At 35.8% G+C, this 26,526-nt stretch overlaps 1 protein-coding gene across 6 annotated transcripts in view; it reads right to left on the bottom strand.

Annotated features, from left to right (window-relative positions):
* SHC3 (SHC adaptor protein 3) overlaps positions 1-25,260 on the bottom strand; it is a 58,878-nt gene extending 33,618 nt beyond the window's left edge. For 2 of the 6 annotated variants that reach the window (XM_021530423.3, XM_021530424.3), the window contains exons 1-2: positions 22,675-23,547; positions 7,517-7,587 (exon numbers count right to left, since the gene is read on the bottom strand). In XM_021530423.3, the coding sequence (XP_021386098.2) occupies positions 7,517-7,587; positions 22,675-23,214 (611 nt within the window). In that variant the 5' untranslated portion in view covers positions 23,215-23,547. Of the gene's footprint in view, positions 1-7,516; positions 7,588-22,674; positions 23,548-23,723; positions 23,788-24,078; positions 24,275-24,731; positions 25,066-25,103 lie in introns of those variants that run through there. The other 4 variants (XM_077790362.1, XM_021530425.2, XM_021530427.2 and 1 more) reach the window with 4 other exon arrangements.
* Between the last annotated feature and the right edge of the window lie 1,266 nt (positions 25,261-26,526).

The following is a 26,526-nucleotide window of genomic DNA, read 5'->3' as shown; positions in this document are numbered from 1 at the left end:
AGATATTCTAGTGTACTGTAGTTCCTGAGTTTACTTTTCCCCACCTCAAAAGCTTAGGACTTCACAGGTTGAAAAACAGACAGCAGAAGACTGATTTTCTAAATGGAAGAACTTTCAGAAGGTTCCCAGTTATTTCTTAACAGTACTAAGTTCTTGTCATTTTTAATCATTACCAAGTATTGTGCCAGTATTTGCTGAGAAGAAACAAAGTCTGTACTAGGTTTAAAAATAACTTGCTTCTGAGAAAATAATTTAAATAAAAAGAAACAGAGACCAACAATACATTTTTAGAAGTCTGTTTAATAATTGATATATTTTTTGTTCATTTGCAAAACAGGCAAAATGAGCATGTGCTGTCTGAAGTAGCACAGGGGACATTCACAACCGCTGAAGACTAAACCAGTATTTGACAGCAGATTGACCATGTCTGGAGGATGCAAGGCTGAAGAAGTAGCTAAGGAGAATGAATCAAAGTTATGGAAAGAAAGGGAAAGCTAAATGTGAAGATTCTACTGCCATTAATCCAGAGTACCATGCAGCAGCAGCCTGGAGGGGAAACACCCATAGAAACTGGTGCAGAGACCAAGCCATGCCATGTGTTGCCATCCTGACTCAAGTGAAGCCTGTCTTCATGGGAAACCTGGAAGAAAACTTTTGTGGAACAAGGTGGCATCAAGAAGATGCGTCAATCAAGCTGGTGTCACTTGTAGAGCAAGGAGATGATAACTCTTCTTTTTCCTTTTGTCAGCTACCCATTCTGTTTCTTCATATGGAGTTTTCTCAAATGTAGAAAATCTAAAAGCAGAAAATGAAAGGAAGCTGGCCAACTTAATTTTTGGTTTATTGAATAAACTTTATACACTCAAGTGACTGGCTTTGAAAACCATGTCATTAAATATGCAGTATGCAATCTATATAATGATAGTTATTCTTATGCTTCTGCATCTTCAGTGTGAGACTTCCATTAATCTCCTAAGAGAAACCAATGCAGTTTGAAGGACTCTTTGGTTTCATTGGCAAAGAAACTCTTTATCCATTGACATGCTCAGTACTCTGTTCTCAATATTTAAAGATGACAATAACTTTTTAAGGAATATTTTGTACAATTTCTGTACAATTTATACTTTCTTCCATAACATGCAAGTTAAGTTTCAGAAAACCCAGTTTCATTCATCAGTAACATAGAAATCTACTGGATCTTGATGATTTCTTCCGATACAAAAGTTCTGAATAATGGTCTTATTTTAAAAAAATGTAGAGTGAAACTTGGTTATCCTACTAGCACACCTTAACTATATCTCTTAACTCTGCATGCATACACAGCTTTGTTGAACATAAAGGTTATATGAAACCTTAGTTTTGAATGTACAGCTACAAAACCTTCCTTATAGTCAACCTTCTAACTGTCAAGAATATAGTCAATGACACCAAAAATACCTAATAAAAAGTACTTTAAGCTTTACATGTGCTAAGTAGCTCAATCCCTTAGCATCTTTTATGACTTTCAGGCTTTTTTCCACTCAGACTGGTCTCTAGCTACTGTCCTGGTCAGAGAAATGAAGAGAGAAATAAAACTGTCTTCTGTTGCTAAATCAGGTTCATAGTAATCTCCAAACTGGTCCCAGCCTCAGGTCATTTACTAAAGTATTTTCTCTCAAAGAGTAGATATTAGCAGATATATCAAAGGCAGACACAGGAAACTTTACAGAAGTAGAGTGAAAACACTTAGTCTAACAAATATTTTTCTCTAATGCCTAACTGACTTCATGTTTAAAGGAGGACTTTGGAGAGGTATCTTACACAGAGCTCTCTTGTGTCAGATAGATGACACTTTATAAATATCTGGGCTGTGTTTGCCAAAAAGGACCGTTCAGCATTGATGAACTGTCTTGTGTGACTGCACATGTCATGAGAACAACACAAACACAAATTCCGTCAATTATTTGTGTAATCAAGCTGCCAGGTGCTGTCAGCAGAAATTGAGAGTGTTTTGGTTTCCAGATTTCTGTCAGTTGTTAACTTCGTATTCCATATGAAGACCACTCTGCTTTAGATCCTGGATCTGCAGACCAATGAGGATTCATCATCTTTCTGAAAATCCAGGATGCAGTGATATCCGTCACTGCTTCCCTGACTATTTGGCTTCCAACTTTCCACCTTCCCCATTCTCCAAGAGGCTCTTTGTTTTCTTACAAAGGCACATGGACTTGGGGAGCTCAATTAATTGCTCTCATTCTGGCTTGGCATTACCATATATTAGTAAAATTATTCCAAATATTAGGTAACAATTTCCATCTAATACTGCGTTGAAAAGGAAAGATTCCAGTCTTAGGCATGCAAAAACCTACCCCATTCTATTCTATGCTATTCTACCCCATTCCTGTGCTAATAATAGCTTAACTAGCAAGTGTAAATTATTCTCAAACTATCAAGCACTATAGCTGTCATTGTCCCACTCAGAGGTATGCTGTACAAATTATAAGGATATCCCCATCCGCTTTTGAGACTTCTGAACTAAGTAGCAGCTAGCACCTCATGCTTCCCAGAGCTTTGACACTGAAGTAACTGTGCCAACCTCTTCCTGCAACTGGAAATGGTCTATGAGTTCTGCCATCTCCTAATGCCACCCCACACCCAGAGTTCACATGGAAGAAGGCAGAGATAAAACACCTTAACTCACCTTTAAGCATGACAGCGTGTTAAGGAGGACACTGAATACAGAACTCACTGCAGATAACAGATTACCTATCTGCCTTCAAGAATCACAGGAGACACATTCTTGCTTTGCAATGTCTTTTTTTGCAATATCTTCCACCCTTTTCTTCAGTGATGCTTGCTGACAATTTCTGCAAACAACATAGGTATAGGTGAAACACTGCATCAACTAAACTGTTTCATACTGTTTAGCATTGGACTCAAATACAATTCTAACATTTGGATTTCCACCATCTCTCCTCCAGGGATATTGCCATAAATGGATTTGGTTTAATAATTTTATTAATAAAATTCAGGCCTCAAATTTGGAGAGGAATATTTTTAAAGCTGTTGACACCAATAGAGTTAATATAGAGTACTGGGATCAGAGTTTGGATTTGGGTCCACTGCTGGTATGAGGTATTTCCATCCTCTGACCTATTGCTATTAAAACAACATGCAAATTAATATTTTATTTGGCATGGGGAGGTATGACTTTTTGATGCTGCATGCAGTAAACTGATGGCATTCAATTAAATGCCAATGAACATGCATCCTTGTAGTTCAGACTCAGATGTACAACAAACAGTGCATGCAACATCTAATTGAAACCAGTGCATGTCATTCATGCATACAACACAAAAGTGAGGACCCATTGTCCTACTATAGATTTAACAATGAGCATACAAACATATGACATGAACTGCAAACACTGCATATGTTGCAAAGGAATTTTACCTGATTTTTAACATTTGTTTTTACAAAAAGCTTGAAGCTTGGCCAAAGCCTGGCCAAAGAATCTTAAGAGTGGCCCCTTTCTATGACGATGATGGTAGGTTTCGGATGAACTTTAACCACTTGACACCCGTGGTTAGCTCAGTAGTCTTGTTCTGCTAGTCCTCCTGTTCCTCCACTATGTTGAAAATTAAATGCTTTTGTTTGTCTTGATACCCAAGAAAGTCATCTTGACTTCACATGTGTTACAAGAATTATCACTGAGCAATTAAAGATGCAACACGTGGATTCAGCTGGCTTTCATTTATCATTATGTGTAACAGCTGACCGTCGTCTGGCGCATCCTCTTATTTGCTCAAGGATTCACATGATATTACATTCATTAAAGGAAAGAATAAATACAATACAACTGATTAATACTTCTCTGGTTCTTCTATTTCCCCTGTAGTAAGAGAATCTTGAGACTTCATATGTGTAATGATAAAGGTAAAAATCTGCTAGAAATTTTACACAACTTTTTCCTTCAACTCAGAATTAGGGCAGTAATACCACTGCAAGGAACCACCAAGGTTATTAAGATCTGACGAAGAATATGCCAAGTGAAACTGTTTGCTCACTGCTCTCACATGAAGATAAATTTATTGGTGCAAGTTTTAACATTATATTGTACAAAAAATGAAAGGGCAAAACAAATACAAGTTACAGGATAGGATAGGTAAGACAGCATTAGATGGCAAAAGTTGATATTTCACAGGACTGCAATAAGGAAGGAAAGGCTGCTGACCAAAGTATTTACTCTGGGGCTTTGATGCAGTTCCTGAAATTGAAGCCAAAGTTCTTCATTTGTCAGATATGTCCATGCATGCACACTGATGTATATACTTTCCTAATGCATTATAACAGCTGTGATTTCAAAGTCATTCAAATTATCTACACAACCTTTTCCCATGAATTTCTTACCTCTAATTCACCAGATAAGTGGAAATCTCAGTCCAATTTTTAAGTAATTTCTAAGTGCTCACTCAACAATTTAAGTGCCATTTACAAGCACTAATTCATTTAATCATAGAAATGTCTGTGACTGGGACTAACAGTTTGTCTAAAATTACACCAGGAGTTTTCAAGCAGAGCAGGAGATTACATCTTACCCTCCCATTACTGAGCCCCACAAGTTTTTCTTCTAGGAACTGATGCTGCTCATTTTACTTTTGGGGATTTGCTCATCCTCAAAGCTGACAGAGACATAAAGTGACATATGTAATAACTTGAAGGCAGAAAACAGGCAAATTTAGGATTTCTAATAACTGACTTCCTATCTTTAAGCTCTGCAATATGGAGAAAAAGTAAGGTTAAGAAAGGAAGCAGGGACAGGCATGTGATGCAGTGCTAGAAGGGGAGTAAGTGCTTTGGATGTGTCAGACACGATGCCTACTTATTAGGAACAAATGCACCCAGGCTTTCACAACAAATCAAGTAACTTGACTCTTTTTTTTTTTTTTAATCATACTTAGTAAATACTGCATAATGCCAGAAGTCATATCAGACCAAGACAGATCACTTTCTACTATGGCTGGTTTTGAAAGGTCTTGAAAAATTACAGATCCAACAGGTGTGATGCATGCAGTAGGATAATTTTATAAAGTTGTGGGTCAGAAAGGGATTGCAGCTGCTGTGACATGTGTTCTTCTGGTTAGAGAAAACAGCATAGAGAGGTTTACACAGAGAAGCTTTTACTTCAGGTTTGGACCTTGGCTCCTTGGCTGCTGCAGTCACAGCTAACACTACAGACCTAAGCCTTGGTCACACCACATCAGGAGCCATCAGACTACCAGGAGAGTTTTCTTTTACTGGTGGCAAGCTGCAGAGAAATCAGCAATGGACATGCCTGAAAATACATGTAGGATGTAGTAGACATAAGCGTAACTTTCGGGTGCTTTTATTTTATTTGTAATCAAAGGGCTGCACAGATGATTAGGCACCAGGTGCCTTCTTAAGAGGGAACTGGTGCCTGTAACATCAGAACATCAGCCTTATTAATACAGTACATACCTTGAGGCCTATGTTATATTTCTTAAAATACACCATAAAATTAATTACCATGTGGGAATTCTAGCAATTCCTTAATATTTTCTTAATAAACAACAGGCTTGTATGTGAAATGCTACATAACAAAGCGTGTGAGTACTGAAAACCTAGGACATGACAAGGGGATTTCTAGAGCCAGATGAATTAATGAAATGCAGATTAAGATTCTAGGTCCCAATTCAAAAGCTACCTTTTTAGGTAAAATTTTAGATCAGGAAGTGCATTATTAAAATGATTTCATTTATGATAAATATAAAACTGTAAATACAAAATAAAAAGCAAATCAGGAAGATACGGCTTCCTGCTTGAAAAAAAATCCATGCTCTAGATATAATTAGAGGAAGGTAGAATAACAAAATTATTTCATGGAGTAATATATGCTATAACTTCAACAGAAAAAGAATACAATTCCAAGTTTGTTTCACAGTAGAAGCCAATAAACTTTTTGTTTTTTAATTGGAGGAACTACAAGGCAAAGATATTTTGTTTATGTAGACCATATTGCTTCAGATCACCAAATATGCTTATGTATTCATGTCAGTATAGTGCCTTTAAGCTAGAAAATAAGAAAAGTATAATAATATTACAATGAAGGCATACAGTAAAGGGAACTGTGCAGAAAAATTAAGATTAATTCACTTCCACATATAGAAAACAAATCAAATAATTATCACAATTGTTTCATAAGCCGGTATCACTGAATTTCCAAGTGGTAAATATAAAAGTACCATCTACATTGGAAGTACAAGTGTGCTTAAATATGAAATAATTTTCAAAGGTCACTGCTGAAATACATCAGTAATGTACATTATACATTTCTAAAAGTACAGTAGTAAAATTATCAAATGCCTCCACAGTCTACATTGTTTGAAAAATGGGATTTGGTCATTTACCTGTCCTTTGGCTTCTATGCCTCTCATCAGTGCAGCATCTTGACAAATCAATGGTTAAATTTTTGTAAGGACTTACATGACCCAATTCAAAGCTGCTGTATGCAGGTGTAACTCAAAGTCAATGCACATAGATCATATGATTAGAATCCAAGCCTAAAAACAAGTGATTTTTCTCATTTAATAAAAGAAATATTTAGCTGTTTATGTTATGATATATGGCTTATGACAGATTTATTTATTGTCAAGTGTAAGATGCCTCAAACGGTTGAAATTCAAGCACTGTATCCAGTCATATCACTTTATATATGTTTCTTTGAAAATGATTTCTTTATCATTTCAATTCCAGAATTTGAAAAAGTGGTCTCCAGTTTCTAGAAGACACCATTGCTACATTCCTCTGAAATCAATGACTCAGATTTTCAAGTGAAAATGCTTGCAAAACACCATACCTGTAGTTCTCAGAAAATATTTTTCATAGAAAAGAAAAATACTTCATGGACACTTCTACTTCTTTAGTCTTGTACTTATATACTGCTCTTACAAAAATACCATGATACATTTAAAAGAACTGTCATAAGAATCTAATACAAACTTATTGTTTCTTGCACACAGTCTGAAAAAGTAATCATTCTTCTTTTTTCTTTTTTGTCTCTGGTATCATTGGGGTGATATATTTTCCTTTATATTCTTTATGCATGTAGTTTCTTACTTTTCGTAAGAAATTACTATAAAGCCCATAATCATGGGTGCCAAACCAGCTCCCTAGATTAATTTTGAGATCATAGATTTTAAGCATATTCTAATTCTCACTGGCTTAAAAGCCATTAAATTGGTACCCAGAAAAGTGCTTTACTTGACAAAATGAACAGGCAAAAAATTTTCTAAAGTAGCTCCTAGCATATTAAAAATCCACAGAGAAAATAGTTTTTAAGTCCTGCTGAAACTGTATTAATATCACATGAGGGATTTACATGTAAAAGTAAAATTTCAAAGTGGACTTATCGTATCCAAAAATCCTTTACCACATGTTTTGCCATCTTTCTGGCCTTTTTACTCTGCGGGCAGAATTCAGAAGTTGCTTTAAAAAATGTAGTTGCACAAAATCTTACCTTGCAACCTGCATTCTAGTACTGAAGTCAAGAGATCTCATTGACCGTAAGACTTCTATACAGCCCAAGTACTGTAAAGAAAAAGAAAGAGTGGGAAAATGCATTATAATTAGACTTGAGTTCTGGGAGAAAGTGTAACTAACCATTAAAAGGCAACGTGCAATTATTATTTTTCCATTTGATTTGTCCTATGTCTAAAGTAGGGTGTTGTGATTTTGCTGTTCTATGTCACAGAATTGTTCCATAAACATTTTGTTTTTATTTAAGTGTCACATTTCATTCAACATATAGTTTTATGTTTAGCCTGGTCACCGTAATACACTCAATTTATAATGCTGATGTGCTTTTTTTCATTTCCTTCTATCTTAATTGGTCCACTTTATATACAATCAAAGTCAAAAATAATGTTAATGAGAAAGGAAGTGTGGTAAAAGGAATTTGTCTGCTATTGGTTAATAGAACAAAGTTAATTAAAAGGGAGAGAACTAAGTCTCAATAAAACAAAACAAAACAAAAAAAAAAAAAAAAAAAAAGCAGCTTATAACAGGAAAAGCTGAAAAGAATACCAGCAAGCAAATTTCTTAATAAACAGTTCAGGGATAGATGTAATTTAGTATTTTCATTTATTATAGTAGTAAAAAGGTAGAAAATGCTAATACTAATAGCCCATGCTGGGAAATTACTTTAACAGGGTCATTCAAGAAAGGAATTACATGAAGGTTAGCTAATATTAAGACAAGATCATACTTTTTGACCAAGATTTCTGCCCTGCACCTCTGTGGAAAAAAGGAAGTACCATTATGAAATATGTTAAAATTCAACAGTATCTGTCACTGGGAGTGAGAAAAAACTGGAGTGAATCTTCTAGATTTGCTTCCAAAAGTGGGCATAACCTGCATATGCTAAAGTCTACTGGAGCTAAAGTTCTTGTCAGATATTTGGATGGTGTCTTTGCACAAACTGCCTTGTGACTGGCATAACCCATGGCAGTATGTTTGCAGGTAGGTTAAGCATTTAACCATACGTTTGAAAATCCAGGGAATTATGGAGAAGTCTGCACATCATGAGACCATAATGATGGTCATGATGCCATTGTAGCACTGTGTTTTTATGTCAGCACTTATATCAGTTTTATATCATTTTTTCTATCTTCACAGCATAATACAATCTATTTTGGATGAAACTAGTGCAAAAATCAAGTGAGGCCACAATTTATCATGTTTTGGAATTTTATTTTTGTTGAAAAAATAATCTTTTAAATAGAGAATCACTGTATCAGTAACTGTAGTATGTATAATTTCAGCAAAGATTTTCCATAGAAACATGTATGTCATAAATTGTTTTCAGGCTGAGGGAATATCTAGTTTGTTTTCATATATCAACTATTACTTAATTTATTTCCATCAAATGCTATGAAGTCATCACAACACTGAATAAAATTAGCTAGAACATCAACTGACTCTTATACATTAAATTGTTTGAACTTGCATTATTATAGCACACAATTTCTAAGAAGGGTTATCACAAGATCCATTTCCTAGAATATTTTAGAAATCTGCAAATCTATGTTTTTTGAAAAAGTGTCTTGTCTAAAGAGATCCTGGAACATGGAGCTTTCAAGCTAAAGAAAATATTCTTGAACTCTCATCTATCAGTGCAAAATTAGACAGTCCTTGTACCTTACTACAAATAAATTCCATTTTTTACATATACTTCTGCCTGAGTACTTAAAACATATACAAGTTTATGCTCTGATGAAGGAAGTTAAGCCATTAAGTCTATTTTTAATTATCTCAGAGGGTGATTTCATTTTCTTGGAGATTAAATTCTTTAGCATCACTTGAGATAATCAGCTGAAATCATTTAATGTGCCAATAAACAGCAATGATCAATATTTTCCTGTTTTCTTTCTGTGACATTTTGTTTTAGTCCAGGATGCTTTCATAGATTAATTTTGTCCATTATTTATTTCACATGAGATGCTTTTGTAATTAAATATGCTGTAAATGGTATGACTATTCAAAGGTATCACTGTGATTTCTTTGTCAAAGAAATTTCATTATATCATCAACCTGTTAGTTTAGACCTCTCAGTACAAAAACACTCTTGGATTTCACTTGTTCCTTCACTTACCTATATTTGCCACAAGTCTTTTAAAGCAAAGTAACTGCACGAGTTTGAGAACCAGGTCCAGCATTTTGGAAGCAAACTCTGGAAGGTATTTTGACAAGTACATGCAGGCGTGCAAATAAATACATAAAAAACATGTGCACACAAGCCACTGTCAAAATAAACAGACAAATAAGTAGACAAAAACTCATAAACATACTTAGAAGACGTGCATTCAGACCCCTTTGAGTCACACTACCTGATCTGCATTAACAAAAATAGAGACAAGATCAGACTGAGGGAAGGTCAGATGGAAAAATTACCCTGTACTCGTTTTATGTATATCACGAAGACAACTGAACACAACATAGTAAGCTTGCTGTATTCCTGACTGATCAATGTAAAGATGGCAACTGATTTGCTGGGATAAAAGATGTGAACACTTAATCACCACAGCATGTTTTCAAGTAACAAAATTACTATAAAAACTGACATTCAAAAGGTCCAAAGGCCAACTACAGGGACATATAACTCACCTACTGCTATGCTTCAATTACTCCCCAAGACCAACACTGCTGTCTAAAAATATCCATTTGAAGTACAACCTGACAAGGATCCACAGAAAGAAGACATACAACCAAGATAGCAAGGAAATAAATTATTCATTAATTTCAACAAATAAATACCCTGATTAAAAAGAAATGCTATCTTTTGCTTTAGGCATTTGAAGAAACATTTAAAATATATTTATAAAACAGTCTACTTCTAAAAAAAGCTCCTCTTCACCCAGTACTTAATGTATATTCTAACCAATCAACTACTGTGCACGATGAAATTTATGAGCTCCTGCTATCATCCTCCCTCTCATTGCTCAGGAGCTAAATATATCAAGATGTAGCCCACCTTGAAGTAGGAGGGTTTAGGACTAACAGTTCCAAGCTTCCTCAGATAACATTCTGCCTTCTGTTGACTTTCTAATATTTGAATGAGTTTCCAGCTTGTGTACACTGAAAGGTACTATGTCCCAAGGAAAAAAAAAATCTTTCATATGAATGAATACCATTCAGAGGTTTTAGATTCATAACTTGTACTTTGCATGCTAAACAGTACCTTGCAGGAAGCAGAGTGCCACATACCAGTGGGACCATGCAGCTCTCATTCCATGTGGTTCCAATATCCTTATTAGTTACGGTTTTGACAGGTTAGTGTAAGAGAAGGCTACATGTCTCATACTTCTGGTTTGTCCAATATGCAAAGATTTCTTCTGTACTCCCTAAAGTACCTGTCTTCTTTATAACTCAGAAAATTCCTGTACAGTAACTAAAACTTTTAACTGAAGGCTGTATAAAAGAGGATATTGAGATCTCTCAACACTTCTCAGAAATCGACATGAATGCTGACTGAGTGCATTTGTGTACTTGGAGCCAAGATTAAAAAAAAAAAAAAAGAAAAGAAAAGAAGATAAAAGAAAAGAGAAAGAAAAGAGAGTAGTCACTATCAGAGAAGCCCTTTGCTCCAGAAATATGAACAACCTTGTTTGGTGCTTCCTAACAAGCTCTTCCAAATACCAAGAAATTCTCCATTGTTGGATTGAGAAGCTGACACTAACAACAGCAATACTTTTATAAAAATGTACCAAGACTTATTCTATTATTCCATCAGGATGTAGCTCCCATACAACACTGAAGCAGCCCAACCTACATACATGTCTAGCAGACGAGTGTCTGCCTTGTGCATAGCTTATCTACCCATCTACTCTCAAATAAAATAGGAGCTCCTAACCTCTGAATCCAAACCTCTGATCCAAGTCTAAACTATCATGAGCACATCAAAACTACATGGGTATTCTTAGTAAATTGAGATTTACTGGTTTTTTGAGATTTACTGTGTAACCAGATGACCAACATCAGATCTGAGTAGTTCACTACTTTAGAGCTTGTACCTGCCTTGCACAAGTCATGTGAGAGATAACAGGGTTTCATCAGCAAACATACATAACAATTTTATTACTAGACAAAAATTAGCCTGTGTCTTCAAATACTGATGTATCTAAAGCATGCTCTAACATTGCCCAGCTGCAGATAATAGCCTGGGGGTTCAAAAATTAGATTCTGATTCCTGGGGTTCTGGGTGTTGTATGGAGATCTAAGTTTCAAACATAGAAATAAAATAAGCTGGGCAATTTACTGCAATTTTCTCACCCACAGGCTTAGGCTGTGCTTTTACTTGGCATGTGCAAAAGGGGAAAAGTGAGTATCTTTTTACTTGCCACATCTGGTTCTCGTGTATATCTCAAGTCATACGCCTACATTTTCTTTCTTTTCATTTCTTAAACGATGGGAGAATTAGTTTGCTTGGTTTTGAAGGTTTTATTGTTTTACATTTTATTCTCATTCACCAAAGAGCTAGTCCAGAATTACATTATGCCATGGAAGTAAATGAGTAGTCAGTAAGAATTGACTAGTGCTAGTTAACTATGGTTGAGGACTCTCTTATTTAAAAATAAATAATATTTATTTTTATTTATAATAAATAAGCTTTTCTTTCAGATTCTATTGCTACTAGTACAATATGCATTTATTTATGCATCAAAGTGACAGTTTCCTCTGATTTCACATACTACCATTAACAGATAAAGGAGCTTGTGTAGTGGCACTGGGAGTTTCACAGTGTACCACAATACTGAAAATTTACTTTAAGGCTTGCTATCTATCTTAAATCATATTAAGATTCATATCCAGATGCCCACTAACAAGCAGGTCATAGTACAAAAATAATAGCAGCCCAGGACTTGATTTCAAGATAATAAGTTTGTCCACATGTAACAGTGGAAGCAGGCAAGATTTTTAGTAACAATATTGATGGGTGAAAAGGAGAAGAGAAAAAAAAGAAAAGGAAAATAATCAAGACAAAAGCAGCCCAAGCCATAGCTAGAGACTGCAAGATTGATAACTATTTTATAGAATTAATTTTTCTCTTCACCAAATTAATATGAAATCAATCCTTCAATTCCTTTGATATCATATTAGATAAAATTCCAAGCTTAACTGAATTTACAATACCTATTTTCTAAACCACTGAAGTAGAGAAAGTCCACAAAAAATATGTAAAATTTTCTTTAAAAATTTATTAAATACAAATCTAAGAAGGAGCTGTAATCAGAAAGTGTTCCCTTTAATAAAATATTAAAATATTCCTTTAATAAATGTGAAGAAAATTAGTAAGTGCCACAATACTTTTTTGTTTTTTAACTGTGCTTTACAAGAACATTTATTACCCTGAATAGTGTACTGGTTTGACTGAGAAATGCACAACAAAATTACTTAACTCTGCTAATCAGCAAGACATGGGCACAAAAAGGGAAGATTGTTTATCAAAACATACATTTGCTTCTTTACTTCATATGGAAACCATAGCGTAGTTGCATGTATATTATTTATATGATTTAATTGAATTAACACTTGAAATCTTTTAAATATAGAGGTACTACATTCATACTGAAAAAAACGTGTATGTAAAGGCCCCTATAACATCATATTCATTAACCCATGGATGTGGCTTAGCTACCCAACTGGGACTTAGATTTGGGAATCTGGAAAATCTTTCTGGACTCAGTGATTAGCAAGACCTGCACTCCAATGTGCTAAACATCTTTTCTCTTTGTTTCTGTGGGCTTTTTTGTTTGTTTCTTGTTTTGCAGGGCTTTGCTTCTTTGTTTTGTGGGAGTTCATTTCTCTGTTAATTTTCTTTTTTACTTTAAGAACTGCCCATTGCTAAGAGGGTGTTATGAAATGTCAGGGGAACCCTTTGTCCTGCCATTATCATGGCAAACAATTCCCCCAGATTCTGGCATCACAGAAATTGACAGGACACCCTCTCACTTCAGGTGCTGTTGAAAAGACAAAGCATTTTATGAGCAGAAGAAGCAGCCTTTGAAAATACTGGCTACCATCAGCTGAACAGATAGCAATGTGGTTAAAAAGAGGTCCTGCATGCACAAAACCATTCACATTTATGCTAGTTTACCTAGGCACTTTCAGTAGAAGAATGGAATGGAAAATTTGTTCTGTGACATTTCTAATGTAGAGTAAGTTATAATATTAGAAAAAGCTGTGGGCAGAGCCAAGGCTAGATATTCAGAGAGAAGTAAATTTTCATAAGCAGTAGTCACAGAGTTTTAAGTAAGCTGCTAGAGATTTCAATTTCTCTGAAAAAGTCTGAATAGTTTGGAATATAAATATATTTGCCTTTAAATCGTCTGTTTAACTATCACATAACACCATATTAAATTCTTATCTAGCGTGGGTGCTTAGCTAACATGCTCTCCCAGCCATGCCATAGCCCTCTGCCCTTCCCTCCCCTTGGGGCAAGGCATTCCTTCAGACAGGTGCAGGTCTCAGGGGGCACCTGGTGGCACCAGAGCCCCAGGCTGTACCTCTGCCCTCTGCTCCCCTGCCACATGCAGAACAGCAAACCTGGCTGTGGAAGCAGCAATCCTGCATGAAAGAAGCACTGGCAGCCTTGTTCTGAATGAGGAAAAGGCCCTATATTTAGACAGAATCCGGCACCAAAAATGTGTCATAAACATATGCTGCCATGAAAAACAGAAAGGCTCTCTTCCGTGCTTTCATACTTTTGCAACTGGTAATTTTTACACCAGTAAGTAATCATGTACAGAACTTTAAAGTGAATCAATATTTTCCCCAAAGGTTTTTTCCTCATTAAAGCATGCATGTTCCAATCCACATGGCAAATTTGAAGGATTGATTGAGTGGAAACAGAAAAGAAAATCTTTGGGGTTCAACTACAGATAAGCCTCAATCACTCAGTGTAAATTTATCATAACCAAATCCTCCATGAGACAAGTAAACCAACAGAGCTTTCATTCTAGTAGAAATGATAATGGATATGACTGTCAATTGCATTCCTCTTGAGAAGATGTGGTCTGCTTCTACAGCAATGGATGAGAGCACAGTTCTCCCAAGAATACCTCCAGCTGTGGCCAACACCTTCCTATTTCCTTTTGTATGCTAACTTGTTTCTGTAGCAAAAATAGATTATATGTCTTAATATAATCAGACTAAAAATTCTAAGCAGCAAATGATAGCCAACCCTTTCTATGAATTGTCTTACCCTGTAAAAGCATTCTGGCAGCAGCTCACAATCAACTCGACTGTAAGGACTCAGAATCTCTTAAAAAAAGCAAAAGATTCAGCTAGAAAAAGAAGATATTTTATCTTATCTCAAAAAGCAATTTCTTAAGTCAACTCTGAGGTCTCAATTCTTGCTAGAGAGGGGAAAGATATAACTGAGAAACAAATTTTGCTTCTGACTATTTTCTAATTTCCATCTCAAATGGGGTTGAAAACAAAACATCTTCAAATAAAATACTTTTTTCTTATTTCTTACTTGCAGGTGGCTGAAACAAGATTGCCAACATCATGCCCCAAAATACTTATGTAATGAAGATGCTAAATGAATAGAGACTTCACAAGCTTTCAGAAAAATCCCATATCAGTAGTTTTGCATGAACAATATTTCCTATGTTCTTATCTTACAGATAAATGTTTTTGCATGCAAAACATCAGGCATATTAGATTCAGAAGCTCACACTGGATATTTATTCTATTATTTTACATGTATACATTCTATATTAAGCCTCAATTTTTTGTATGGGTCAAACATAAAAAAACTTTTAAAAAGCTACATTTAAGGAAAAAACACCACAAGGTTCAGTTCTAAACTTTTTAGGTTTAATTTTAAAAATACATAATACCAGTGAATGCAATTATTGCAGTGTGAACCACTTTGAGTATGCACTGCAGTAGCACAGATGAATTGCTTCATTTTCACAGCTGCATACTTTAATTCAGTGAATACTTTCCAGACTGTTTGGCTGCTACCTTGAATATCCACCAAGATATACTTCCCTTTAAAGCACCATACAGATTAGTTCCAGCAGCTTATGTTCTGCATCAGAATTCCTTTAGCACAAACACACAAAAGCTTCTGCAGCCAAAACAATATGCTCCAATAGCTGGAAATCATAATTAGACATTTGAAACTGTAAATATGGACACTGTAAATATATCTAGCTTTTAAAGATCTTGTTCTTCCTCAGTCATTAGAGAGTAAGAGAGTCATTAGCAAGTAGAACTTCTTGGTGAGGAGTATCATTAAACAGACTCAGAAGACAAAACATCTAACAGGTGCTTTTTCACCTGTATGCCAAACAAAAACCCATGTAAGTATCTGAAATGCATGTACTGTTCTGCTTTCTAAACTGTGCATTTGGAGGTGTGATGTAGGAAGGACCTGTCACTGTTAAAACTGAAAATCCAAAACATGCATGGAGGGAGAGGGAGTACTTTTTAATATGAATGCCATATGTACCTCTGGTCTTCATTGAAAGAGTTCAGCAATTTAACCAGATCTTTTTTTCTGAGTCTTCATCAATATTTAACTCTCCTATGCTGAAGCTATAGTTTCTTGTCTTCTCAGTTAGAGTGCCCAAAAGATAACCCCCACTGTGCAGAAAAAAGGGATAAGGGGAGAAATTTTGAATCTGGATTTAAATAATAAAAAATCTCTGGAAAGTTGCTGCTTAGATTTTCTACACAATTAATTTTACAAAAAAATTAGTAGAAGTGTAGCATCTACATGCAACATGTGGACACAAAACATGGCCCCTACATTTGGTGACAAAGGCAGTGTTTCTGAGACATTCCAATTTTTTGGGAAGTTACAGTTGTTTCTAAAATGTCCTGTGGTTCATGAAACCAGCTTATCTATAAAAAAGAGACAATTCTGTTTCTTATTATGCTTCTTAATTACTTTATTACAGGCAAGCAGTGTCAAATGTCAGTCAGGAAAGATGTTGTTGTCCCATGAGACAGTCTCTCCGTTGTTTAATTCCTAAATTAGTAAGAGCCAAATATGGAAATAACAGTATCTTAGTGCAACAATATATCCAAAGGATGGAAATGGTGCTGAGCAAGCTTAGACAACATCTTAAGATAAAATATCTCTCTTTTGGTCATGTCCTTGTTATTTAAGGTATTTGTTCAACTTATGTCTCTAATTTCAGGGTTTATTCTGAGGCAAAAAAAACCCAAAAAAAAACAAACAAACCAAAAAAAAACCCAACAAAAAAAAACCCAAACAAAGGATAAAAATACCTGTATCAGTAAATCCAATGTGATGGTGCTATAAAAAAAATAAAAAGCCTAGCCAGTTTTTTTCTGTCTTCCTCATATTTGTTTCTTTGTGTCACCCTATACCCTGTCTATTTTTATTTTTCATGGCTTTCATTGCCATTTCTGTCTAATTTCAGACAAGTTTTTTCATTTTAGCTTGTCACTTTAGTGAGTTGTATTGTCTGGTTCAGCCTTTTGAGACTGAAATCTCGCCTGGCCCTATGAAAACTCATTTGAAAAACCAAGGGGAATATCTAAATTATTGAATAAACATTCTAGATTATCCTTACTGAATTGTGCCTGATCCCTCCAGAAAACAAAGGATGACTGGATATGTGCTTGCACCAAGTCCCATCATTATTCCCAGCACAACTCAAATGGACAGGCTTTGCCTCAGACCTGCCTGCAGCTGACAAAGATAGAGCTGTATTACATTTTGTCATAAATATATAGGATCAAATGAAACTAATATTGCATGACTATGCAGAATTGCAGAGAAGCAATACTGAACCCCTCTTCCTCTATGAAACTTGCTTCCTTGCATGGGGGAGTAAATCGCCTTGAAGGAGCATTAGTAGCTGGGAAGGCTGGTTGTGTCTGACACTGCACCAAAGCAGATCCAAGCTTTCCCTCACTGTAAACAAGAAAATTTAATATTGATACTTTGTGCATTCACTTGAACTTTCAGCTATAAAATGAAGCCAGGCTGCAGCACAAGTATAGCTGTTGGATTAGTGGAGACAAGATTTTTCTTTGGGGAGAAAAACACCCTGTCACTGGGACAAAGGAGTGAGGAGTGCCTTGTCCCCAGCAGCACAGAAGGGCATGAGTTTTCACTGAAGGTCTTGGTTCATCTGTGTGTTTTCTTTGTGTTTGTAGTGGCAGATATTTACATTGGGCACATGATATTCTTACTGTAAACACTGTTGGAAGACAAATAAAGAAACCAACAAGGAAAAACAGAGAAGGAATTTTGCCTGAACACAATTTTACCTCCTACACTGACCAGCTAAATTCATCTAGGGATTTTAAAACTGGAGGATACACATAACTATCAGGATAAATAACTAGCAAGAGTATAATTTTTGTTTTAAACAAAAATTCTCCATGCAAACACTCCAAATGTACTGGAGAACAGGCAGTCATGTTGACAGCTGAATCCTTCAAATCTGAAATCAATACATGCTTTGCTTTTTACAGAAGGAAAAAAAGTGTGCAAATATACAGTAATAGTACTTGATTCATGTAATTAGAATAATATTATAATTAAAGATTCTATAGCATGATTTCTGCTTGTAGAATCTGATCTAATTTCTCTGATAAATGCTCTTTTCCTATTATTGGGCTGTACAACAGACCCTCAGTAGTTCAGGTCCATGAAGATCAAAAGAAAGGTTTGAAAGAGCAACAGGCAACAATATCATTCTTTCACAGTTCAAATAACAGGGAAGGAAAATGGAAAGGACACTAGCTGATCTCTCAGGAATAAGGTACAATAGGAGGGATTAATTACTTAAACCAATGCTGTATTTGTCACTCCTCTCTCCCCTAATCTGCACGGACGCAGCTTTAAAACCCACAGTGATAAGCCAGTTTCGTTAGTCTTTGTTAACATTGTTTGTGTACCTGAGTTGAGGGTAGCAGACTCTGAACTAAAAAGTCAGTATTCTATCATATTATTACCATATGGCTGAAACACACAACACATTTCTTAAACATGTAAACCTCATTACAAACAGGATGTTCTGGGGCTATGGTTTGGGTTTTTTTAATTAGATGCACAAAAGCCAAATGATCAGTGATTAACCAACAGTAGTACCTGAATTTGACTGACAAAAGTTGAAATTAAATCTGATTAAAAGAAACCCAAACAAACTTGTAAAACTATTTTTTCCAGAAAAAAGATAAATTTAACCAAAAAGAGAAATTAAAAAGCTTTGCTGTAAAGTTTGGGGTTTTTTCTTGTTTTTGTTTTAGTTTGGTTTTTGGTTTTTGGTTTTTAGGTTTTTTTGGGTTTTTTTACAAGAGTAAATTAATTCTGACTAAAACAGAAAGGGGAAGAAAAAGAGAAACATTTTTCCAAAGAGCCCTGAAGTCTTCTAGGCGAAGGCGACATATGATGCAGTTTCCACTCTGTTAGCTCTATTTAAGGCTGTGCTTTGCAGCCTGGGTTAGCCACTAAAGAGACACAGCAATTCAGTCCATCCCTAAGCACACACTTAACTTCCAGTGTAAAATTATTTCAATGAGAATGCTCTTGTAAACAGTGTCATGCAGGAATGTGTGCAGAACTGTAGCCTTTACCTGGTGATGTGTTTGAACAGCTTCACAATGATGTCTGTCTTCCACATCAGATATAAACTGCTATTATTCCCTCACAAGGAATGGAAGTGTTAGAATGTTAAAGAAATAATTGAAGTTAGGATTATATTCTTTAAATACTTTGCTATAATAATAATAATAATAATTTAGTGTCCTTTTTATTGAAATATTATTTGCCTGACTTGCAGTGATTCTTTTGGATGAAATAGTTCTTCCTCTTTTTCAGATACTATATTTCTATCTGGTTTTTAACAATATACTCAGGTCTGTTCTATACAACTGTGTTGGCTTTAAATCTTACTGGCTTTTTCAGATACACTTCATACATGTATATAAAATTATACAGTATTTTTGAGTTATTTGGTTTTGAACTGCTGAACAACAGCATTTTAAATGCATTGACACGTGTTACAAAATTCAGCCACAAGTTACCTAAAATGTTGTGATCTTATTTAAATAAAACAAACTCCAAAATGTCTATAATATTACCCAGTTTTACTCAGCAGTAGATATTTATCATTTGAAGAAAAGATTACATTGAAACATTTAACTGTTGTTACTTTAGTCAGGGTTTTTTACACTTTATTTATTCTATGCATTTATTTTTATGACAACATGAAGACTTATAATCTCTTCCTGTAGTATTCAGTCCTACTATAGGGAAAGCACTGAGCTCTTTAAAGACTTCCAGCACAGCAAACTACTCCCTTATTTTTTTTTTTTTCATTAATTCATTATTTGTTAAACAGCCCATCAGTAGTATTAAGTAAGATATCAGTACCTGACTACTTTATGTCCTCAGTATGGTTATGGTCATTGTCTAATTTGTTACTAAAATTTTTGTTAGGGTTGTTTTTGTGAAAAATATTATGTTATAATGTAAAAAAAAATGCAACAGGAAATCCATGGGGAGTAAAAGTCTTAGAAAGTGCCAGCACTTTTATGGTTTAAAACAATTCCATTGCAGCAGACCATGGAGATCAGAATATAGCTACAGTTTACCATAAACCTGCATCCTTTTTAAGCATTAGAATTACACTGCCTATTTTAAAAAACTAATAATATGTAAAAATGTGGGAACAGCTGTGAAGTTTCAGATTTTTCATACATTGCATATAGGAATTTTGAAATTTTCCTATTACTATAGAAGATTCCAATATGAGATATCAAACTGCCCAGTAGTTAGAACTAGCCCTGTCCCATGACAAATTTTCTCTTTTAAATGTGGATTAATGGAAAAATTGTAACCCAGTGGACATTTGCAAAAAATAAAAAAAAAAAGGCTTTGCTGGTTAATAACAAATATAATTTTTGTCTCATTTAACAAATGACATATGAAATTTTCTGAAAGGCATATGGTACTAATTAAACATGATATTAGTCCCAAAGACAGTCAGTATAGCCATGAGGTATACAAGGAATGTTTCCCCTAAGTATACATTATCTGTGTATTGATTTGATGGTCTGATTGGATAACAGCCTTGGTAGCAAACAATGTTTAAGGATTTGGGAACTGCACTTCTATTCTTATCCATATGAATGCTGCAGTTGCCAAGGAAAACTGAGATAGTTAATAAGCAAGCAAATTAGGAACTAATCAGGATCAGTTTATTTTCATTCATTCATTAACCACTTATTTTGGTATCTATTTTCAATCTTTGCTTTTACATTAGATCACTGTGCTGCAATTCTTTTGCCAGAAACCACAAAGTTAATAGTCCTATTTTTTAAACAAAAAGAATACACTAGATTTCATGTATTTTAATGACTAACAAATTACTAAGAAACACCTAAAAGTAAGTTGTTTGATTTACTTTGAAAATTCTTGTATATACAGTGTGTATAAACATACTTTCACATACCCATCATCAATTGCACTAATTAAATATTTGTTCTACTATCTCAGGTATGGATAAATTACTAACTGTAAATGTTAGTCCATCTCTATATAACTTTAATTCTCTTTTCAATTCAAAGATATAAGCTTCCTCTAGCATATAGTAGGTAAACTACTGAAAGGATTAAGAAATTGAATGCTGTGTTTGTTCTGATTCATAATGATCACTTCAGGTAAAACTAACAGCAGCAGTGTATTCCCACAGCTGTCATTTGGTTTGTACTATCCTAAGCAAAATAAAAAGTAAAATGGTTGAGTTGCTTGAGCTAATGTGAAAATGGTAAATGACCTTCTGTTAACCAGAGTATTTCTGTGCAAAAAACATCAGAGTCTCAAGACCACTATATCTAGCATCAGTTGGTTATTTTTATTGAGACACTTCTTGAAGAGTAACAGAGCAGCAGTTTGTGTCTTGAAAAATAGAACTGACTCCTTTGTAGTCCCAGTAAATTTCAGAGTAGTAAAAAAGGCATACAATTTCAATAGTGCTCTGAATTGGCCAACTAACTCAATCTACCACCACCTGCTAAATATATTATCACCATTAACACAAAGAAATGGAAACTGCTTCCTAGTCCCCCAACAACCAAATATGCACTCTGCTTTTGATAATAAGACTTGAGAAAAAGCAGTGAGAGTTAAGCAACAAGGGTGTCACTCAGTTTTAAAGCATCCCGAAATAAAATCACCTGTGACTCTTACACCTAAAATAAGATGACACTAAAAATAGACCTGTAATATTAATAGCCTGCTGCAAAACAGTTTAACACTTAAGATACAAAAGCCTCTTGGCAAATGAAACATGGCAACTGAAGAATGAATTCTGGACAATAATGTAATTTTTGCATTTCTGCACACTACGCTGAAAGGTGTAACTAAACTCTTACCTAGCTACAAAAAACATTGCACATACACTTATCTTGAAGGCTCTACATTAACAGGTGGTTTCAAAAATATTTTCAAAGCATATGGAAACATTAAGTTTACCCTGTAAACTTAAGATGATCTGCTCTTAATATGCTGTATCAATGAAATGAAAAGAGCAATAACATTTAAAGTAGCTGAATGCTCATTATGTAAAACAAGCTGCATTTTCCTGCTCTACCCACAACATTATTTCTAATTGTGAAACAGAATAAGAATTGTGCTTTCTACCTTACAGGTCTAAGATTTCAAATAACATTTCACTTTAAAAAAACACTTGTCTTTAGAGGATTTTAAAACTGAAAAATTCATGCATGATTAACAGCTCTCCTCACATCAGGGAGTCTTTCTTTCCTCCTGTATATTGCACCAGACATATTGAAAGCCTACGTATCCAAGATATATACAGTATGCTTGATAACACTGAAAACATAAATTAAATTAGAAGAGGGCTAAAAAATCCAGCTCAAATCAGCTTTTAGTTTAGGAAGAAGGTTTTTATACAGCTGTAGAATATTATTTGCAGGATTGATTTAATGTAACAAATTAACTCAGCCTCCCAACCCTTCCTTTCTTCATTTACATTTAATGTATTATGCAACAACAAAAAAAATACAAATAGAGATCCTTTCAGCCTGACTATCCTGTCAGCAAAACCAGCAGAGAATTTTTCATTGATAAAAACAGAGAATGGAAGAAAACAGACCAACCTTCACAATGTACGTCACACCAGGTCCCAGGATCTTCTCACTCGAGTGCAGCCATCCTCGAGAGGATTTATTGACAAAACTGCTAGTTTGATTCCAATCTTCACTTCCCAGGTGCATTTCCTCTGACCGTGCTTTTTTCCCCATACTCATCTTGCTCATGTCCTGCTGAGAACACGAAGTGGCAGAGACAAGGTTACATGTGTTGTCTGAAGCCCCTGCTGCTGAACTAGAAGCACTCGAGCTTCCCTGCAATTTGGAGACAGCAAGCTCCTTTACTGCAGAGGAGAGGTTTTTGATACCCAAAAGGCTGCCCGTGCTAGAGAGTTTCAAGTGGGACACTTTATGGATGAGGGTACACAGGGTGGTGGGTCCATCTTCTTGGTCCTTGCGAAGAACCTCTGGTGAGACCAGGTACGAAGGTGATGCTGAAGTTGTAGCAACTGCTGAGACTTTGCTGTTCATGGGCAAATTGTGAATAAGATCATCAACAGATGTCACAGAATCATTCCTGAAGCGGTTATACTTGGTACGTTGAAGCATGCCCTTCTATCTGCTTTCCTGCATATGTTCTGGCAAATCTGATGCCAGTGCAGGAGATGCCTGTACTAACATAGCAAGCAATTCATAACGGCACGGAGGGTTAACAAGAGTTTAGGGTGAAAAAGAAAAGAGCATAAGGAAAAATGAAAAAAAGATATATTTTTAAGAAATTTCTTTTGGTTCCTTGTTCAGGTTGGGTGAAGTAACAGTTTTCTGTGACTGAGATCCCAGTCCTGCTTAGAGCTGCCAACTCGCTCACAGCAAAAGCATGACTCACACAAATGAGAAGGACCCTTTTCAACAAAAGGCTGTGAACACTGCAAATCACTTCCTGTAGCCAAAAAAAAAGGAGAGAGAAGGAAAAAAAAAAACCCACATCCACCCACTTACAGCACACTAGCACCAATCAATTCTCAAATTCCCTTTTCCTATCTTCTCAAACAGATACTTCCTCCCAAGCTTTAATTCATATCCCCTCCCACTACCCTTTTAGTACCAAAGGCAATTACCTTTATGAAACACCACACTTTATTCATCTGTTAAAATGTTCTTCCACCTCACATATTTGTGAATCTATAAAGAAATCACAATTAGATAGCAAACATCTGGATAATATTTACATACATATAATCCTCCTCTCCTGCCACTGCAGCAGAACACAGACACCTTAAAGGTTTTCAGAACAGATGAACAGAACTAAAGAATATATACATTTTTTTTCCACAAAAGCAGCCTATTAGTGCCTTTTTGTCAATGCTGTCCCTCACAGAAACTATTATATTCAAATTTTGACAGAGAAAGAAATCCTTCTTCCCTGTTATTTCACAAGAACATTCTATTTTAATGCAGGAATTACATAAGTACCTATGTGTGAGGAAAAGTATTTTTCTGATGTCCAAAAAACAGGCTTAATAGACGTTTTTTCTTTCACAATTGATATTCACTCCGAAGAAAGACATGAAGAGGGTCTTCAATTCACTGGAATGTTTGATTCAGTTCTGAAAACCTGAACGAACCCTGAGAGAATATTAAAAAGTCCAGGTAGCAGCAAACTGACACCCTGCAGTGAGGAAAAAAAAAAAAAAAAAGCCTTTATTAAGAATAAATGTCAGTCACAAACACTTGATCTGGAGAAGTAGCAAAACATGCAGAAAACAGGTATTTAATTTCTCCTGCAATTTCTTTAGAAATCCAAATGTGTATAGCATTGTGATACACAATGCCCATCACAAGCCATATGGCTTTTTCCTATAAATCAATCTGCTTTGCAAAACATTTTTTGGATGTAGGACAACACACTGCATTATAAACAAATTCAGATCAGAGAAGTTGCATAGTACAAATTTTCTAAATAAATTACTAACTGCAGCACAAATTAAAGGAAAAAAGGCTATGGAATTCCTTCCTCCTCTGAAGACTAAAGGCTGCAGTATACAAACTGCAAAAGCAGTGGAACAGCCGGCTTAAATACAGGTATTTAATTAGTATACTCATGACATACTGAATTAAGTCAGCACCTCTTATCCCAGCAGTGATGAATAATGGCAATATCCTAGTCAATGTAAAGCAGTTTTCTACTGATCTGCAGAAGAGCCTTTCATCACCACGCTGCAAACCTGCTATAGCATCCTCACAGCATTCATTCCTCTCGTCATCCTCCTAGCACAGCAACAGCAAATATACACACCACAGCCTATTTTTAGGTGTTCCTACTGCCCAGAAAACCCTACAGCTCCCGAATGGCTCTCTTGGTTAGAAGCGGCCAGCAGGACTGCAAAATGTGAATGAGATGCTGCGCGAGTGAATGGAAGGGCTGGCTAGCATCCCCACATTTCTGTGAATGAAGCGAGGCCTCGCAGCCTCTGCCAGGCAATCCCTTGGGTGCTCACCAGCCCAGCCAATACCAGCCGGCTCCGATGACTCATTCAGCAAAGCCTTGCTAAATAGTGGAAGATCCCATTTCCAGCGCAGGCGGCACCTTTTTCGCTGCAACGCCGGAAAATGCAGCCGGAGTGTCAGCGGACGGGAGGGAGAGGCGAAGCCCCTGCAGAAGACAGGGTGCTGCCAGAAAAATACCTGGGGTGTCCACAGGAGTCCCAGGTTTGGAAAACAGTGTGGAGTCTGATCCCTGTTCCTCCCCGACTGTGTTCATTCAGCCAATTCATTTACATCCAGGATAGGAACATGAATGTGCACATTTTGTTTGATATTCGGCTGCTCTCTGTGCACCCGCAGATTCACAGATTTTACAGGTTTGTCTTCAGAGACCTCTGACCAAAAAAAAAAAAAAAAACCCCAAACAAGCAAAAAAACCCCACAACGAACAAACAAACAAAACCCAAACAAAAAACCCACCCAATCAACAAACTCCCCCATAAAAATAATCACAAAAGCAATCCCAAAGCTCTCCTTGAAAAAAAAAATTGCATATACTTTATTTCTCCCTTATTTACCCTGTTAGCACAGTAGATATTTAAAGGCAGCACAATCGTCACTCCAGGAAAAGGCAGACAAAGGGAAAGCTAAAGGATGAAATCTTCCCAGAGTACCAGCAAAAGGTCTGATTTTGAAACTTTCACTGGACAGAGAAATGCTTGCAAGGCATCCATTGGATGCAGAGCTCTACCACAAATTTGACATTAGGCACTGCAGAGGAGTAGAAGCCACTGAGTTACCCCAGGCTTGAAATTCTATTTTAGTGTCTGATCAGGAAATTGTCTCCCTTACAAATCCAGTCCTTGGGTAGGAGAATTGAACATTTCAAAACCTTGCCTTTTGTAGTTCCAGGGACTAGAAACAGTACATAATTTTGCCCTGCAGGCAGCAGGTTCAAATCCAACTCCAGGAAATAATGAATGAAATTAGGAGGCTGTGTAATAGGCATAAACTGCAATTTAAATTAGGATCTAGCTCATTCTAACCATTGCCAGAGCATTGATAATGCCTTCTGCATTTCCAGCACTGTGTCTGTAGTTTGCACACTGACTTTACCATGCCTGCCTTAAACAAGCTTGCTGCTATTCTCTTGCAAGACAGCAAGACATTCAGAGCACTATTTTTTCTTACTTCTATTTAGCAACCTATGCTAAGTCAGCATGTTGAATTTCAACCAAGTTGAAAATGAGCCTTTTTCTTTTCTTCTTTTTTCTTTTTGCAGGCCTGTAACCCAGACACTACATCAGGTTTAATAAATGGCCATGGAACAATTACTCCTTTGGCGAAACAGTAATAAAATGGCAGATGCAAATTCAATGTCAGTAAGTGAAAAATAGCATGTAATCCTAGAAATACATACACAGTGAGAGGGTGTAC

Source organism: Lonchura striata, chromosome Z (genome assembly GCF_046129695.1).
Source record: "Lonchura striata isolate bLonStr1 chromosome Z, bLonStr1.mat, whole genome shotgun sequence".
NCBI classification, from domain to species: domain Eukaryota; kingdom Metazoa; phylum Chordata; class Aves; order Passeriformes; family Estrildidae; genus Lonchura; species Lonchura striata.
The sequence above is the reverse complement of the archived record's forward strand: the minus strand, read 5'-3'. Positions and strand labels throughout refer to the sequence as shown.